Raw genomic sequence first — 18206 nt, 5'->3', positions numbered from 1 at the left:
AGGGTCCCGAGGCGCGAAGGAAAAGGCCGGAGGAGGCGGGGCTGAAAGCGCGGCCTGGAAGGCAAACTGCGCGTGCGCACAACGCTCTCAACGAACCCTCGGTCCGCTGCGGCCGCTCGGGGCCAATTTTCGCGAGGGGGCGGCTGACACTCTCCGGGAGACGTTATCGCTCCCTCCAGTTGCGCCTGGCCGCTCTAGGAAGGGGTGCCAGCCATCGCTGGGGTGCCTTGATTATGTTCCACTTTAGTCCGGTTTCAGTTTAATGGTTATGTAACGACGGTCCGTCTCTCCTACCAACCGGTACACCGCCCCCCCCGCCCCGCCCCGGGTCGCCAGCGCCACGCCGCGGAGACGGACGGCATGGCCGGCCCAAGGTGCGCAGGCGCACTAGCCCTGGCGGTGCTTCCGTGTCTGCGCCCTGAGACATTTTTGGCGCCGGCCGCAGCGTGAGCGGGGACGGCGGCCGGGAGGGCGCGGCCCGGGTTCCCGTTCCCCGCGGAGCCATGCGGTACAACGAGAAGGAGCTGCAGGCGCTGTCCCGGCAGCCGGCCGAGATGGCGGCCGAGCTGGGCATGAGGGGCCCCAAGAAGGGCAGCGGTGAGCGGGACCCGGGAGACCGAGACAGTGCCAGGGGCGGGAGGCCGGGGCCAGGGCCGGGGTCTGGGCGGGGGTGCCGGGGCGGGAGACCGGGGCGGGGGTCTCGGCGGGGATGCCGGAGGCCGGAGTCCGGGTCGGGGCGTCGGGGGCAGGAGGCCGGGGTCCGGGCGGGGGCTGCCTGCGCCCCTGAGTGCGCGCTGTGTCCGCAGTGCTGAAGCGGCGGCTGGTGAAGCTGGTGGTGAATTTCCTCTTCTACTTTCGGACAGACGAGGCCGAGGTAGGGGCGTCCCGGGCGCGCGGGCGGGTCCCAGGCTGGGCCCCGCGGAGGCCGGGTGCTCACCGCCCCGTCCCGGCGCCCGTGTCTCCTCCAGCCCGTCGGAGCCCTGCTGCTGGAGCGCTGCAGAGTCATCTGGGAAGAGCCCGGCACCTTCTCCATCAGTGAGTGAGGCTAGGGAAGCCAGCGGCGCCTCCCGCCGCCCGGGGCACCCGCAGCGCCGCACTGTCCACTCTCCAGGCGCCCAGGGTCTCCTCTGTGTCCCCAGCCTGGCGCCACCCTCTCCAAACACAACAGTGCATTGTCCATGGGCAGCTCAAGGTCAAGTTCTCCTGGCGGGCACCACCCTTCCCACCTGCCGAGTCCACTTAAGCTTGGGTTCCTCCCAGACTCTGCTCTTTCTTTTTTTTTTTTTTTTTTTTTTTTTTTTTGAGACGGAGTCTTGCTCTATCACCCAGGCTGGAGTGCAGTGGCCCGATCTCGGCTCACTGCAAGCTCCGCCTCCCGGGTTCACGCCATTCTCCTGCCTCAGCCTCTCCGAGTAGCTGGGACTACAGGCGCCCGCCACCACGCCCGGCTAATTTTTTTTTTTTTGTATTTTTAGTAGAGACGGGGTTTCACTGTGGTCTCGATCTCCTGACCTCGTGATCCACCCGCCTCGGCCTCCCAAAGTGCTGGGATTACAAGCGTGAGCCACCGCGCCCGGCGACTCTGCTCTTTCTTACCTGTGGGCCCAGGCTGTAGTCACAGGGCAGATGGGCCAGCCCCACCCAAAGCGTTTCCCCAGCTGCCACGACTAGCACGGGTCTAGCATTGTTATATGGCCCCTGGCTGGGAATCCGAGGTGGGGGTAGGAGGAGTGAGAGGGGGGTGTTCTCCTGGGTCTTAAGAGATTCCCTTCTGTGGGGAAAGATGGAGTCCCTGCTAGTTTGCCCAGAGTGGCTGTCAAAATTCCACAGGCCAGGTGGCTTAAATATCAGAAACATTTTCTACAGTTCTGGAGGCCAGAAATCCTAGATGAAGGTGTGGGTGGGGCCGAATCCTTCTGAGGCCGAGGGGAATCTCCCAGTTCCTAGTGGTGGCCAGTATCCTCCAGGTTACTTGGCTTGTGGAAGGGTCACCTTGTCCTCCCTGCATCACGTCGGTGCCCACATTTCCCCTTCTACACAGATGCCAAGCAGAATTTAGGGCCCACCCTGACAACCCCTTTTTACTTTACTTTGTTATTTTATTTGCTTTTTTTTTTTTGAGACGGAGTCTCGCTCTGTCACCCAGGCGGGAGTGCAGTGGTGCAATCTCGGCTCACTGCAAGCTCCGCCTCCCGGGTTCACGCCATTCTCCTGCCTCAGCCTCTCCGAGTAGCTGGGACTACAGGCTCCTGCCACCACGCCCGGCTAATTTTTTGTATTTTTAGTAGAGATGGGGTTTCACCATGGTCTCGATCTCCTGACCTCGTGATCCGCCCGCCTCGGCCTCCCAAAGTGCTGGGATTACAAGCGTGAGCCACCGCGCCCGGCCTATTGCTTATTTTTTGAGACAGGGTCTTGCTATGTCACCCAGGCTGGAGTGCAGTGATGCAATCTCGGCTCCCTGTAACTTCCCCCTCCCGGGTTCAAGTGATTCTCCTGCCTCAGCCTCCCAAGTAGCTGGAATTACTGGGTGTGCGCCACCATGCCCAGCTAATTTTTGTATTTTTAGTAGAGACGGGGTTTCGCCATGTTGGCCAGGCTGGTCTCGAACTCCTGACCTCAGGTGATCCTCCCGCCTCGGCCTCCCAAAGTGCTGGGATTACGGTCTTGAGCCACCATGCCCGGCCCTCTTTATTTTTGAGACAGGATCTCTGGTTTCCCAGGCTGGAGTGCAGTGGCGTGATCACAGCTCACTGCAGCCTCAACCCCCTTGGCTCAAGCAATCCTCCCACTTCTGACTCCAGAGTGGCTGGGCCTACAAGGCCCCCCCACCACACCTGGCTAATTTTTGTTTTTATAGAGATGGGGATTTTGCCATGTCACCCAGGCTGGTCTCGAACTCCTGAGCTCAAGCAATCCTCCCACCCTGGCCTCTCAAAGCGCTGGGATTATAGGCATGAGCCACCGCACCTGGCGACAACCTCATTTTAACTAGTTTATTTGCAAAGACCCTATTTCCATACAGGGCCACACATGGCTTCTGGGGGTCAGGACATGAACACATCTTTGTGGAGGCCAGAGGAGGGACAGTTATGGGCAGTGGCAAGAGGAAGCTGCTCCTGTGGCTGTGGGTAGGACCGACCACAGGTGTTCCCTCCCCAGGCTTCATCGAGGACCCTGAGAGGAAGTATCACTTTGAGTGCAGCAGCGAGGAGCAGTGTCAGGAGTGGATGGAGGCTCTGCGTCGGGCCAGGTGGGGCCAGGCTGTGGTGGGCACTGCTGGGGTGGGCACAGCAGCCATGCAGAGCAGGCATCTGACCCCGTGCCACCCTTTTCCCCAGCTACGAGTTCATGCGGAGAAGCCTCATCTTCTACAGGAACGAAATCCGGAAGGTGACGGGCAAGGTGTGTGCAGGGCTGCAGAGGGCCGGGGTGGGGCTGCAGGTGGCTGGGGTGGGGCTGCAGGTGGCAGAGGCAGTCCTCCGGCCCTGGCTCATGGCCACCCGTGCACCCCACAGGACCCCCTGGAGCAGTTCGGCATATCCGAGGAGGCCAGGTTCCAGCTGAGTGGCTTACAGGCATGAGCGCAGGGCCTGGCGGTCGGTGTCCATGAATCGCTTGGCCATGCCTGGATTTGTTTTGTTTCGTTTTTTGGCTTTTGAGTCAGGGTCTCACTGTGTTGCCCAGGCTAGAGTGCAGTGGTGCCACAGCTCACTGTGGCCTTGACCTTCTAGACTCAAGTGATCTTCCTGCCTCAGCTTCCCAAGTAGCTGGGGTCACAGGCATGAGCCGCCACACCCGGCCATCACACCTGGATTTTCAATGGGAGGTTTTTGGTTTGGAGACATCCAAAGCCTGAAGCCAGGTGGGTGTGGGCAGGGGCTGCATTTTGTGAAACTGCCCAGCAAGCTGCCCTCCCTGGGGCCCCAGGATCCACCTAACTGGCCTGGCACCTGGTGCCACGTGCTGCTGCCAGGATACGCACCCTCCCACAGGTGCCCCGCCTGAGTTGTGTGCATCCAGGGCCTGGCGAGCCCCCGGGCTGGTGGCATGGCCCCCCTGCCCCGTGCTGAATGAATGTACAGAGTCAGACAAAGCTGTGAATGGCATAGGGGCTGAGTCCCCCACCAGCTGTGAATTCTCCTGCAGACAGGAGGGCCCTGGCTGTGCACCTGGGGAAGTGGTTGCCCTGGGGTCGGGGTGCTTGTTCTCTTCAAATAAAGGTACCTCTTTTCCACACTGGATGGCGGTGAAGTGAAGGAGAGGGGAGGGGCAGCCGGGGAGCCCCCACCTAAGGCAAGTAAGGCTCAAGGTCCTGAGAGGCAGTGGCTGGGCCTCCTGCACTGAGGGGAGAGCTAGAATCCCCAGCCAGGACAGGTGGAGGCTGGGACCCAGGCCTGGGGAGAACGGGGCTGCTGTGTGGGATCAGGAATCCTGTGGTGACCTGGGGTCCCGCCTCTGGCATTCACGGGCCCTCCCGGAGTATGGCTGGGGCCTGGGCCGGCTTTGGTCCATCTGATGTGAAAAGGACTTTCCCGATGTCATTGGGGTTGCAGATCTGGTTTTTCGTTCATCAAAAGGCACTTTGCCCGTGGCCTGGTGCCCTCATAAGCCTCCCCAAGGCCAGGGTGTCCTGTTGTCAGCCCCCGGAGCTTCTGCTAGGAGCACCCCTAGGCCCTCCACTCCCCATTTCGGTGATGACACACTAGCCGGGGCCTCTCACTGGCCGCCAGGAGACGCCTCATGCCACCTGGAAGAAAGGCTGCCATTCACACCAGGTCTGAGTGAAAACGGTCTGTTTATTACAGCGTCTAGAGGTGGGGATGCAGAATGCAGGGGTGCCCAGAGGGACCGTGACAATGCGCGCAATCCGAATACAGTTCACCAGGAAGACACGGCAGAGCCTCCCGCATGTCACAAAGGCTGACACAGACCAGCAGCGTGTTGTGTTGGGAGGGGGTCTGACCATGATGATGAGGGCAGTCGGCGGGGGGTGGGGGGCCTGCTGACCACTGAACAGACTGACGCATCCTGGGGGCAGATAAATTAAGGGGGAAGTCTTAAATAAGTCACTGTGCGTGCCTCATGGGCCAAGGAGGGGGTGTCCTAGTCGTTAGGGTTCCTATCAATTCCTGAGCAAGAGCCACTCCCAGGCGCCGCCTGCCCACCCAGTCAGCAGCAGCAGCACAGGTCCCTGCCAGCTGCCCACGGAAACTCAGGCCAGGTGCCAGCACCAGTCTCCAGATCACCAGGCTCCACAGCCACCCTGCCACCCGCCACACACCACCCCTCAGTCTGGGAGTGTCTGAGAACACAGGCCCAGGGCTCAGAACAGGAGGGTGTCCGCAGGCAGCCACGCTAGTTCACGTGGGGTGACATGCGTGTGACCCAGTGGGCTCAAGGAGACTTCTGCCTGGGCCAGTGGCTCTGAGACCCAGTCCGTGTCCTGAACACGGTGGTCTGCGTGGGCAGGAGCCCTGCATGGCCTGTCTGCAGGACCCATGGTTGCACCCGGACTACCACTGTCCCCTAGAGGGAGGCAGAAGTGATACAGTGTTTAAAGAATGTGTCTTGTTCTAGACCAGGGCCTCCAAGCCTTCTCTGCCATCACCCCTGCGGCATATCCCGCCTGTGGCGACAGAGCAGGCTGCCTGTCCTGAAGGCCAGGCTCGGGGCTCAGGCAGAGGCACAGCACCTTCGAGCTGAGAGCACCAACGCAGGGCGGGGAGGGCACTGGGCCCCACTTAAGAGGGCAGGTCCAGAGCACCATCTTCAGAACACAGCTGTGTTGGGGGGTGGGGGTCTGAGAGGTTGTTAGGGGCCAGGGGGAGGCAGCACCCCCTCACCAGGCACAAGCAGGGGTCTTCCAGGCCCTCCCACACAGGACTCCCCCACCTAGCAACCACAGAAGCCTTTCCTCTGTGGTTCCCTCTCTGGAGGCCACATGGTAGGGACGTGACGTGTGTCCATCCTGCCCTTGGGAGCCAGAACACGGGGCTGGCAGCTCCCTGCAAGGTGGATCTGTGGCACCTTGGGGAAGGGGCTCCCTGATGCCACCTCACAGGAGCAAGCACTTGAGAAGGTGGGCTCAGCAAGTGCCACACAGCCCGGGGTCAGGTGTGGGGACCTCAGACTCCCAGATCCCATCCTCGAGGGAGGGCACAGAGCCACCACTGCCCAGACAACCCAGGCCCTGACTGCTCAGGGCTCCAGAAGCACTGAAGTGGCCCTGCCTGCCTGCTACACCCCAGCCTCGGCTCCTCTCCTTCCACATCCAGTCCCAGGCACCCCCCCAAGTCTGCAGAGTGGGGGGCCAACGTCACCCTAGGGCCTAGGGTCAGAGAGACCAGGCTTGAGCGGGGCACCGTGGCCCCAGCACACCCACAGCAGCTGGGAGAACCAGCACAGGCTCCAAGGGATGGGTGCCGGGCGTGGCCCTGACAGGAAGGGATGTGGGGCAGGCAGGGGCGCCGGCAGCTCTGTCTGGGCTGCTGGGAGCTGTAAACTGAGGGGTCTGGGGTGGGGGCCGAAGCTGGGGCCATTTTGTGCACTGTTTGAATAAATAAGGTTTTTTCCCCTCGCGTTTCTTTCCTCTTCACTGTGCATTATACCATCTAAAAATAAAAGCTGTCAAATCTATGAAATTTATAAATTCTCATCACATATCTATAAAATACCGCCACTCATTAGTGTGACTCTCTCCTGTACAGAAACACCAAGGGACCCATGACAGGCCTGCCCCGCGTCGCAGGGCATGCTGCGAGCCATGGACAGCCGAGAAATACAAAAGTAAATGCACTTGTTAAACGTGCCTGCGCCGTCCTCACAGCACCATCGCGCAGCACACGGCCAGCTGTGTCACCGCGCAGGCCCCTTCACATGCAAGGGCGCAACCCAAGCCCCGGAGGGTGAACAGTCTGGGGGTTCACAGTGCCGGGATAAAGGTGAAGAGCTCAGGGCAGGCGCCAGGGGCTCAGGAAGGGGCTCAGGCCGCGGGGGGGGCCTCCGAGGAATGTGGTGGCGACGGGCCTGCCTTTGGTACGGGAGCAGTGCGTCGGGGGAGCCGGCCGGGCGGCGTTTCCGAGAACGGGGTTCGGCGTTGTCAGCGTCTAGTCAGCACCAAGCGGGTGGAGGCAGGCGCGGGCCTGGGGACGAGATAGCACCGGGGCAGGCTGTGGCGAATCCGCTGGCGGGCCCGCCCTGCAGACACGTGTCTTTATATAGAGCTCTCATATATAGATATTTATATTTCTCAATAGGTTGCCTTTTACCACTTAGATGGAATAAAATAAGTCAGAATTGTTTATACTTTTTAAAAAATGATAAATACTTTATCTAAAACTATCGACAGTACAAACTGGACCAGTCCCAGCCTCCTGCGGCACGTGCCGCCGATTCACAGTGGAGCTCCCGTCCATCCTCGCCTCTGCCGTCCAGGGGTGGGAGCCCGGCAGGCCGGCGGGCACCATGCCGCGGGCGCGAGTTGGTCCACACCGTCCTTGCATAGGTCTCGCGGTTGAGGTAGAAATCCTAGTTACCTGCAGAAGGGCACAGCGGGAAGAGCAGCCTGAGGTTACCACCGCGCCTGGGGGAGCCCAACACTCACCCAGGCTGGGGACCGAGGCCTCCCATGAGCACACACGCCACCTGGGGCCAGCACCGTGACAGGCATGGTGCCAGCTCCCTCTAACCACAACAGACGACGGGCATGCCCCATGGCAGACCCAGGGAGCCTGACACCTGGACACGCCGGCCAAGCTCCAGCCTTCCTCCAAAGGAAACACACAGCCGAGTCCGGCTAAAGCCACCCTACCTACAGCTCATCTCCTAAGAGACCCAGCGTAGCCTGTCCAGCCCCCAGGTGCCCGCACTGACCCGCCAGGCTGACCAGCCCTGGCCACAGCCTCCGCCTTGGCTCCTGGCTCCCAGTCCTCCTCTCCTTGCCCGGTGGGCTATGGACTCGCCCAGGAAGGCCTGTGTCCCAGGGGCCCCTGAGGCAGAAGGCCAGGGGCAAGCAGAGGGCACCTTTGCACTACGCTGCCAGGCACACCATGTCCCTGGAGGGCATGGGTGGCCAACTGCCCTCGGGTCAGCGGCCACAGTCCCCACAGCCTCTCGGGGGAGGAGTGAACAGGACATTCCCTGAAGACCTCACGTCATCAAAATCACTCCTGCCTCCAACTTCTTCCTGGTCTCAAAGGTGGGCACTGTCTACACTAACCTGCCCAGCTTGGTGCTGACATCTGAGCAGCTGAAAGCCCCTCGGCTGTGGGCCACAACCACAGAGCAGTGTGGCCGTCAGCCGTGTCCAGCAAGGGGGCCCCAGCACGCAGGGCACAGAGCTTGCCTCTCGACCGCGCCAGGAATCCATCAGCCCCCAGGCAGGCAGGGCACTAGGGGCCTCACTGGCTCCCTATGAGGGGTATCTGAGGCTACCGGCCAGACAGCCCCAACCAGAGGTGTCCATCCAGCCACCCTGGCTCCCCAGGACCTTTGCAGCCGGCACCGTGCCGGCTACATGCGAGGGGCCTGGGGAACAGCACCAAGCCACGCCACCTGTCATGAGTGACCTGGGCCTGGTGCGGATGGAGCCCTGGAGGCTGCTCTAGGAGCTACAGCTCCCAGCCCCCTGGTCTGGCACCCCGTGAGCCTCACCCATAGGGGCTGGCACAGCTGCCCCCAGGGCTGGCCTCAGTCCTGCGGCATCACCACAGGGACCCAGCTGTGGGCAGCTGGAACTCAACACACTCAGGCCACTCCAGGGCTGGTGCCCGTCCTGCAGTCCCTCCTCTCGCGACCATCTCCCTGGTCTCCCTGGCTCTCTCCCTCTTCCCTCCTCAGGACCCCCGGGACTTCTGCCGAGCCCTGTGGCCGTCTTCTCTGCCAAAGGAAGGACAATTCAGTGTCTGGAGTGAGCCACCGCGCGGGGCTCTGGCCTTACCTTACACAATACGCACTGCTAGCTAAGCAAGGTCTTTATCGCGGCTTAACCCCTGAAAGGTGCGCGGCATAGGGAGGCGGCATGCCGAGGGACACCCACACCGCGGACGGCCCCGTGGCGCTGGCCTGTGGGATCCCGGGCGCGCCCTGGGCCAGGGCCAGCCGGGGCAGGGGCTGGTGGTGCACCGTGAAGGAGGGGCGGGTGCCCTTGTGCGGGAGGGAGGTGAGCTTGATAGACAAAGAGGCGTTAGCAGGCGGCAGAGAGGCAGCAGAGGCGGGGGGCAAGAAAGCTTGGTTAGGCGGGAGGGACGCGAGGCTCTGCAGAAGCGCGGGCTCAGGGTTAGAGGCCAGCAGCGTTGGGGGAGGAGGCAAGGCGGCGTTAGGTGGAAGGGGGGCGTGGAGGACAGGCGGCCCCGCAGGGGGCCGGCCCAGGTGCGCAGGCGGGGGCAGCGGGGGAGGCGGAGGCGGAGGGGGCGGCCGGGTCTCAACCGAGGCCGGGGCCTGAAAGGAAGAGGCGGAGGCGCTGGCCGCCGCCTGCAGCGGGCTCGGGCCCAGTGTGGCGCTGCCACATGCAGCCCCGCGGCCGACACGGGCTCCAAACGGATGAGCAGAGGCGGAAGGCACCGCGTGGTTAAAGACACCTGCAAACAGGAGAGAAAAACGCAGCTTCAACAGACGGCAGCATCCAGGCAAGCACAGAGAAGCAGCCGCAGGCTCACAAAAAGGGAAGCGAAACGGCACCGCCAGGCGTGTGCGGGCACCAAGCACAAGCAGCGGCTCGGCCAGGCTCGTGGTGGCCCGCCCTCCGGCCGCCCGCCCCGCAGCAGCCCTAAGGCCAGGCCGCTCCCCACCGCGGCTCCTCTCCGCCCTGTCTGGGCAGGCACTGCGGGGACTCACTCTTACCCAACACCAGCTCCCAGAGCCTTGCCAGAGCCCGGGCGGCCACACCTAGCAGGTGACCTCCACGGGAGAAAGTAATGCTCTGGTGGCCCTGCGCACCATGGCCTTCTGAAAACAAGAGGGACGCGGTTACAACCAGAGAACCCAAGACACACGGACTCAGCGTGAGCCCTCTCCCCATAGGACTGGAGTTCACCCCCGTGCATGGATGGCGGCGGGGACCAGCCAACACCAGGGAACCTGCAGCTCAGCTCCTGGCGCAAGAGTGCGGAAGGAAACCTGCAAAGGAAAGGGCCTCCGGCAGGGGCCGGGGGGCGGACGCGGGGCCGCCCTGCCTACCTCCAACTGTGCCGCCTGCCACCCCGGAAAAGCTGCCCATGGCGTGCGAGTTGGTCAGTCTGGTGGCAGCGGACGACACGTGCACCAGGCCTGCGGCGGCCGGCACAGAGCTGAACAGCGACTGCAGCACGGAGGAGCCGGCCACGGAGCCGAGGTTGGCCTGCAGGGACATGGGGCCGAGCGCGAACTGCGGTCCCGGCGGGAAGGGGCCCAGGAAGGGCCGGTGTGTCTGGGCGGAGGACGCCGCGCTGCCTGCGGAGGACGCCGCCGGGGCCAGACTGGGGCCGCTGAGGAGGCTTCCGGGAGGCACGGCCGCCGCAGAGATGAAGAGGTTGTGGCCATTCTTGAGGTCGAGCTCGCGGTCCCGGGCCTTGGCGGCCTTGCAGGTCAGCAGCGGGGCCTTGTCCGTGGGCCCGCACAGCGGCAGGCCGCCCTCCCCTGCCTCCTTGCCGCGGCTGCCCTCGCCCTTCAGCCCAGCCAGGCCGTCCAGCTGCCTCTTGCTCAGGAAAGGGTTGGCGTCCGAGCCCTCCTTGCCGCGCTGCGAGGGGAAGCTCAGCGGGGAGCTCAGGCCGGCCGCCTCGGGGCCCTTGTGGGGAAGAGAAGCACCATCACTGAAGCTGTGTAAACTCAGGTCCGCGGCCAGGCCCCCGCCGAAGGTGCAGCCGTTGGCAGGGTTGGTGCCCGGGCTGAGTCCATCAGCCCCCGACAGGGAGCCGGGAAAGCCTTTCCTGGGGTGAGCGGCCAGCTTGGCATCGGCAGAGGGCTCCTCCAGGGCGGGCCGGAACGCGAACAGGGAGTTCTGGCTGAGGGCGGAGCTAGCCTGCAGCGGGCTGTCTGCAGACTTGGCCAGGCCGATGTCAGAGATGGGCGAGAAGGTGGACTTCCACTTGCTGCTATTGACTGGCTCGCCGGCAGGCGTTGGCTTCCTTCCCGCCAAGCCACCACCTGGCAAAGAGGAAAGGCAGAGGCCGTGAGCCCAGAGCACCTGCCCGGGCTACCCAGGAGGCTAACCGGGGCTGCTGCCACTGCATGGGAACTCTGCAGGCAGGGCTGGTCACAGACACTCAAGATGCCAAGCAGGACAGGATGGGAGAGGACAGGAGGGAAGGGGATGGAAGGGGACAAGATGGGATGGGACAGGAGGGATACAGCACAGGATGAGATGGCAGTGGACGGGACTGGATGGGACAGGAGGGCAGACAGAGGCAGCTGAAGCGGGTCTCAGAGAAGGCCATGCAGGATGAGCTCTGGGGAAAATGCTGAGGCCAGCAGGCCTCTGGGAGGGAAGGTGGGGCTGCCCCAGAGCAGGTCAGGGTCCTCACGGAGGATTGCAGGCACCACTCGGGGGGAAGGCCAGGGTGCAAAGCAAACAGGGGACCCAAGGTGACGATCCCCGCAGGTCAGCCACCCACTGCGAGAGCATGGCATGTGCGCGGAGGCCCTGGGCTGCAGTGAGGGCCTCCCAGAGGCAGTTCTGGACGCCCAGCGCCCCCAGTGTCGGCACCCACGCAGGACATGACGCAGCGGGCCAGCAGGTGGATCAGCAGCACTGACCAGGCACCACGGCCGCACGGACAGGCCTGGCCACGCCCCAAAACACTTGTTACTCACCATTTTCCAAGGTTTTCGGGGGAGATTTGCTTTCTAAGGAGATTGTTGCAATTTTTCTCTCAATTCTGTTAAGAAAAAAAGGTCATTAATGCTTGAAACCCAGCTGCATACTAAGAATGACACAAATGTAAGAATGACACAAATGCTGACAGCCAACAGCCCAGGGAGCTCCGGAGGCGGTGAACGAGAACCACTCGGCCCGGACAGGGGATCCGTGCAGCCACCCTGGGCCAGGCCTGGACTGGGCGGCTGGGCCCTGGGATCTACCCCTGTTGTGCCACAAGGGCACTGTCCTGGCAGGGCCTCCAGGGCCTCTGCTGGGACAAGCAGCCAAGAGATCAGGCACAGCAGCTGAATGGGAGAAGCAATTTTCCAGCACACAGAAGTGTGAGAATCTCAGACAGAGCTCTCTTCCTACCTCCCTCTCCCGGCCCCTCTCAGACCTCGGTGCCTCAGGTGGCAAACAATGCCACAGCATTGCAGGCCAGCACGTGAAGCCACGCCCAACCACACACTGCACGGGGTCACTTTGATCCAATGTCCCAAGAATACACCAGGGACACACGAATTCCTGGAAACCACTAAGCTGAGCAATCCCAGTGCAAAACAGAGCACCCAAGTGCTGGGGTGTTTCTTATGTAACACGTGCACGTCCACGTGGGAAAGGAGAATGAACTAACACAGAACACCACCAAAAGCACACTTAGGGCCGGCTTTGATGGCGCACGCCTATAATCCCAGCATGCTGGGAGGCAGTGGGAGGCAGAATGCTTGAGGCCAGGAGTTTGAGACCAGCCTGAGCAACATGGTAAAACCCGATCTCTATAAAACAAAAAAACGAACGAGGCACAGTGGTAGCGTGTGCCTGTAGCCACAGCTACTTAGGAGGCTGAGGCAGGAGAATCACTTGAACCCAGGAGGTGGAGGGTGCAGTGAGCCGAGATCGCGCCACCGCACTCCAGCCTGGGCACAGACCAAGACTCTGTGTCTCAAAAAAAAAAAAAAAAAAAGCAAAAAACCCTGCCATGTTATATCACTTCAGACGACCAGGAGGGCTAGAATCAAAACAAGAAATTCAGTGTGGTGAGGATGTGGGGACTGGGGACCTCAGACCCTCGTGCACCCATGGTGGCAGGGTGGAACAGTGCAGCTGCTGGAGAGCACAGGGGGCCGGGCCACCCAGCACCTCTGACCAGGCACCAGGAAACGGGAAAGTGGCTCCCAAACACAAACATGCACACCCGTGGCCACAGCAGCGCTGCTCACAACCGCCAAGGGGAAGCAAGCCCAGCACAATGGGCGGATGCATGGTGGAGCACCACCCAGCCACGAAAGGGACCCAGGATGCACCTTGAGGACGTCACGCTCAGTGAGAGATGCCAGACACAAAAGGCCACATCCTGTGTGACTCCACTCCTAGGAGGTCCCTACAGCCCTCAGATTCACAGAGACAGAAAGTAGGATGGGGGCGGGGGGCGCCAGGGGCTCTGGGGAGGAGAAGGGGAGTGAGTGTTTCAAGGGGATGATGAGATTTTCTCAAGACATGATGGAAGGTCCTGGATTTAGGCAGTGGTAATGTGGATATACCAAAGACCTCTGAATTGCACACTTTAAATGGAGAATATGATATGTGAATTTTATCTAATAAAGCTACTGTAATACACTCAGCAAGACGTGTGGATGAGACCTCCAAACGCCTCACTGCTGAAACTTCTCTCCTGCTGCGCTCAGCTCCTCCTCAGCTTGCCTCTTCCAACCAGTGGCTCTGCTCGTGTCCCACCCCAAATGGCCTGGGAGGTCGGCCCTGCCCCGAACAGGGCCCAGGACCTGTGGGGAGGCCCCTCACAAAACAGACACCTCCCTCCCTTCCAGGGCACCCCCTCAGAGCCTGCCAGTCCTCCCCACCCACCCACACACACACGGTGAGCAGGCACCTCCTGCCCCTGCTGCCAGGCCCTGCCCCCCTCCAGGCCCCTGGACTCGCCGGGCACTGCTGGGCTCGTCCTCAGAGCCTGGCTCCTCGTCTGAGGTGAGTGGGGAGTAGTGTGCCCCATTGGTCTGACTCAGAGGCCGCTCCTTCTTGAGCACGGGGGGCTGGTCGTGGTCCTGGTAGGGCACAGGGGAGCTCTTCAGGGAGGTCTCGGGGGACGAGATGGCTGTAATCTCCAGGGGCTGGTTGATGTTACTGACCTGAGGGCAGAGAGACACAATGGATGCACATACCACAGACCCGGGACCCCAAGGCAGGAGAGCCCCACCGCCCCAGGAGGCTCCTGTCTGCACCCCAGGGTTTCCTGAGGAAACTGACGCCCTGCCCAGTGGCCAGTGCAGCCCCCGTTCTGGTTCCTCCTGGTCCTCACACACCACCCCGCAATCCCAGAGCCCTCCACGCCCCCTCCTGATGTGCCCACCACCACTAAGGCCCCACAGCCGAGAATGAAGAAGCTTGCAGGCAGTGCATCGCACTCTGAACCCCAGAGACAGCTGTCGGCCGCCTCTTCCCAGGCTACCAGGCCGCACATGGTGGAGGATGGCCAGGCTCAGTCACGGCCCCCCACCTCCACCTTTTTTTTTTTTTTGCCCCCCGAGACGGAGTCTCGCTCTGTGGCCCAGGCAGTGGCTCATCTCAGTTCACTGCAAGCTCCACCTCCCGGGTTCACACCATTCTCCTGCCTCAGCCTCCCGAGTAGCTGGGACTACAGGCGCCCGCCACCATGCTTGGCTAATTTTTTGTATTTTTGGTAGAGACGGGGTTTCACTGTGTTAGCCAGGATGGTCTCGATCTCCTGACCTCGTGATCCGCCCGCCTCAGCCTCCCAAAGTGCTGGGATCATAGGCGTGAGCCACCACGCCCCCACCCGGTCTCCCTCTGGTCTTTCTTTCACAGGCCACGCTCCCCAGCCCTGCCGGTCCCCGTCCTTACCATGGAGTTGAGGTTGAGGGGAGACCCCGACGGCTGTGTGAAAAGGCCAGCGACGGATGGCAGGGCTCGGCGCTTGGGGGACACGCCTGCACTCAAGCTGGGCGTCCCCGTGGATGCTCGCTTCCGCCGGCCACGCTTGCGGCTGTCCTGCCCGTGGCTCAGCACACAGTCCCCACGGGCGCTGGAGGTCAGGGGGCTGTGCTTGCTGGAGGGCGACTGCTTGGCACTGCCCGCACCAGTGGCGATGGTGAACACAATCCTCCTCTTGGCTTCACTCTCAGGATCTGAGAAGCCGGAATCGGAGGGCAGGTCCCCCTTGCTGGCCTCGGGGAGCGGGCCCTGGGTGGCCCCACCAAGCCGGGGACTGGAGGAGAGCTGGTGGGCGGGAGAGGCCGGGAGCGAGTTCCGGGGCTGTGCCAGCAGCAGGGGGTGCTGTGGCGTGGAGCTGCGGGACCCCACGGTGGCAAAAAGGCTCCCAGAGCTGGAGGACTCATCCAAGGTGGCCAGCTCGGCTCCAGGTGTGAGAGAGGCCGGGCTGCCTGCCAAGGCCCCGCTGATGGCCACCGAGCCAGCGTAGGAGAAGCCTGCTGGGAAGGACATGGGGGTCTCAGGGGACACAGGATGGGCTCAGCCCACAGGGGCAGACGCTGGGCCCCACTGGGCCAAAGAGAAAGCCTTGCTGTGGGAGCACCTCCCGCCACGAGCTCTGTGGGCTCTGGGAGAGGCGGGAAGTGGGGAAGGGGTTGGGAGTCTGAAAACGGCCACTCTGGGGTGGAACCAGAAGGCTCTGTGGACAAGCTCAGGGCTCAGGGCTGACCCTGTGCCTCCTCCCGCCCATCTGGGCTGCCTGTGCCCTGCAGGTCCCGGCTGAGACGCTGCCTCCCAAGAAGCCTCCTGGTGCGGGCTCCCCGCTGAGCTGGGCTTCCTCTGAGTCAGTTGCCCTCTGGCCCCGCGATCTCAGAGATACCATGAGAAAAGCCCATGGCTGCGCGGCCTGCCTCCCTCCTGTTCTCAGAAGACAACTCAGCTTGGATACTCCAAGCTATGGCCACCCTGAAGGCTGCGGCCACGCTTCCCAGCTCACGATGAGTGGTGTACTTCCATGACCACCCGGGGACAAAGGGTGGCCTCCCTGCTTCTGCCAATGAGGCCTCAGTGCAGGGGTGCAGCAAGGTGCTTCTGGAGTTGGCTGTTTGCCACCCAGTTGAAAATCTGAAACTGTCACTGCCTCTCCCAGAGCAGACCACACTCCAAGGGCACAACCCAGCCCTGCGAGGGCAGAACTGCCTAGGCTTCAGTGGCCTCTCCAGCGCCCTCACGTGGCCAACTTTCGTGAAGCCTGCCCAGCCTCCCTAGAGCCTCCTGTCTCAATAGCTGCCGTGTACATTTTACTTGTTTTGTTGTTGTTTAGTTTTTGAGATGGAGTTTTACTCTTTTTGCCCAGGCAGGAGTGCAGTGGCACGATCTCAGCTCACTGCAACCTCCACCTCCCAGGATCAAACGATTCTCCTGCCTCAGCCTCTCGAGTGGCTGAGATTACAGGTGTCTGCCACCACACCTGGCTAATTTTTGTATTTTTAGTAGAGACGGTGGTTTCACCATGTTGGCCAGGCTGGTCTCAAACTCCTGTCCTCAGTGATCCGCCCACCTCGGCCTCCCAAGGTGCTGGGATTACAGGCGTGAGCCACCACGCCCGGCCGCATCTTACTTTTTACTCCTAAAAAAGTAGCTGCCACATCATACCGCATCTCAACCTGGGGCCAGCAAACCAGCCTGGGGGTTTGGTGTCCTCCGCTGTTGTAAGTACACTTTTGCTGGCACACAGCCATGCCCGCTGACATGCTGTCTCTGCGGCTTCCACAACAGACAGGCCTGCAGTGTCAACAAAAGCCAAAGCGGCGTCCTCTCTGGCTCTTTGCAGAAACTGGGCTAACAGCAGAGACTGCTCAGGCGGCACCTTCTCAAGGAACCAGAAACCATGCTGCTACCAGCACGGAGGCCCACGATCGTGTGCCATTGGGCTCTGCTGTGTGTGGAGCCGATCCTGAGTCAGGGGCCTCCCAGCTGTGAGTACAGGAGCCCCCGAGAGCACTGGGGCCGACCCCACGGGCTGAATTAATACACCCAAGCATGAGGTGTCAGTGTCGGGAGACCCAGGTATGAGGCCACGATGGCTGCAGCTGAGCCCAATCCGCATCCCAGCTCGTGGGATACAGGAAAGGGTGTCAGTAATGAGGCGTGGCGGTTTGGGGCAGCAGCCCCCATGATCACCCCAGGAAGCCCTGTTCCGCTCCCAGCAACCCGGCCCTCCTGCCTGAAGAGCAGCAGCAGCAGCCGAGTCCTGAGGGTAGGGCATAGGAGGGGTGTTACCTGCGGGGGCCAGGGCAAGGCTTCTGCTCCCAGCACCGTGGGCATTAGCACCAATCTGCTTTTCAAGTGTGGACGAGGGGTCACGGGGCTGCAGCACAGGACTGGGGGTGCTCCTCTGCAGAGAGAAAACCCTGTGTGTCAGGGGCAGCAGGTGCCCCAGGAGACCCAGAACCCAGATGGAAATAGTGAGTGTGGAGGGCTGCAGCTGGCTGGCGGAGGCCGCTGGGGTCACCATCCAGTACAGCGCAGGAAGAGGGCAGTGGGGGAACTTCAGCGGGGCCCCAGGCGAGTGGCACAGCGAGGGTGCGCAGTGCCTGTGTGTGAATGGGGTGGCGGGCCTGAGGCAGGGAGGTCAGGAGGTGGGAGTCCCGGGGTCTGGCTGTGGGAAGGGAGTACTGGGCACAATCCGAGCAACCCACGGCCCGCCCTCACCGGGAAAGCGGCTGTGTTCTCTGAGCAGCACGGACAAATGCCAGCAGTCGGGTGGGGTGAGGAGGGCGCTCTTCAGAACATACCCGCCGGCCACCACTCCCCGCACTTCCCCACACCACACCCCAAGTCCAACAAAGGTCAGTAGAGTGACTGCAGAACCCAGTAGCTCCACTCCCACATGGGCCAAAGAGCCAACCTACATCCACACAGAAACCTGGACCCCAGCGCTCACAGCAGAACGATTCGCAATCGCCAGAACGGGGAGTCAGGCTGGGGTCCATCAACTGCGCACGGATGAAGACGGTACACTCCGTCCACACAGGGAATGCCCTCACGTGGCAAGAGGAGGGACAGGCCCGGACATGAGCGCATTCGGGGGCCTGGGGGCTGGGGGACGACTAGGGAGTGACTGCTGAGGGGGCAACACTTCTTCCAGGGTGAAGAAAATGTCCTGGATTAGACAGAGGTGTATAAAAATACAAAAAACTGGCCGGGCACGGGGGCTCACACTTGGAATCCCAGCACTGTGGGAGGCCGAGGCAGGTGGATCGACTTGAGGCCAGGAGTTCGAGACCAGCCTGGCCAACATGACAAAACCTCCACCTCTATTAAAAATACAAAAATTGGCCGGGTGTGCTAGCTCACGCCTGTCATCCCAGCAATTTCGCAGGCTGAGGTGGGTGGATCACCT

General features: G+C 62.0%; 2 protein-coding genes across 7 annotated transcripts in view; one reads left to right on the top strand and one right to left on the bottom strand.

Moving 5' to 3' along the window:
* Positions 1–83: 83 nt before the first annotated feature.
* On the top strand, positions 84–4242 carry PLEKHJ1 (pleckstrin homology domain containing J1). Its single transcript, XM_055247048.2, has 6 exons — positions 84–597; positions 807–874; positions 969–1035; positions 3163–3253; positions 3342–3405; positions 3519–4242. The coding sequence occupies exons 1-6, from the start codon at positions 504–506 to the stop codon at positions 3582–3584; spliced, it is 450 nt and encodes a 149-aa protein (XP_055103023.1). The 5' UTR covers positions 84–503; the 3' UTR covers positions 3585–4242.
* A 539-nt stretch (positions 4243–4781) lies between these two features.
* DOT1L (DOT1 like histone lysine methyltransferase) overlaps positions 4782–18206 on the bottom strand; it is a 73919-nt gene continuing 60494 nt past the window's right edge. For 2 of the 6 annotated variants that reach the window (XM_055248670.2, XM_063620609.1), the window contains 7 exons: positions 17084–17198; positions 14714–15297; positions 13775–13980; positions 11791–11855; positions 10180–11124; positions 8942–9581; positions 4782–7538 (listed from right to left, as the gene is read on the bottom strand). In XM_055248670.2, the coding sequence (XP_055104645.2) occupies positions 8977–9581; positions 10180–11124; positions 11791–11855; positions 13775–13980; positions 14714–15297; positions 17084–17198 (2520 nt within the window). In that variant the 3' untranslated portion in view covers positions 4782–7538; positions 8942–8976. Of the gene's footprint in view, positions 7539–8941; positions 9582–10179; positions 11125–11790; positions 11856–13774; positions 13981–14713; positions 15301–17083; positions 17199–18206 lie in introns of all 6 variants that reach the window. The other 4 variants (XM_055248671.2, XM_063620612.1, XM_063620610.1 and 1 more) reach the window with 2 other exon arrangements.

Source organism: Symphalangus syndactylus, chromosome 17, assembly GCF_028878055.3.
Source record: "Symphalangus syndactylus isolate Jambi chromosome 17, NHGRI_mSymSyn1-v2.1_pri, whole genome shotgun sequence".
Taxonomy (NCBI): Eukaryota; Metazoa; Chordata; class Mammalia; order Primates; family Hylobatidae; genus Symphalangus; species Symphalangus syndactylus.
Note: the sequence above shows the minus strand (reverse complement) of the source record. Positions and strands in the feature narration are given on the sequence as shown.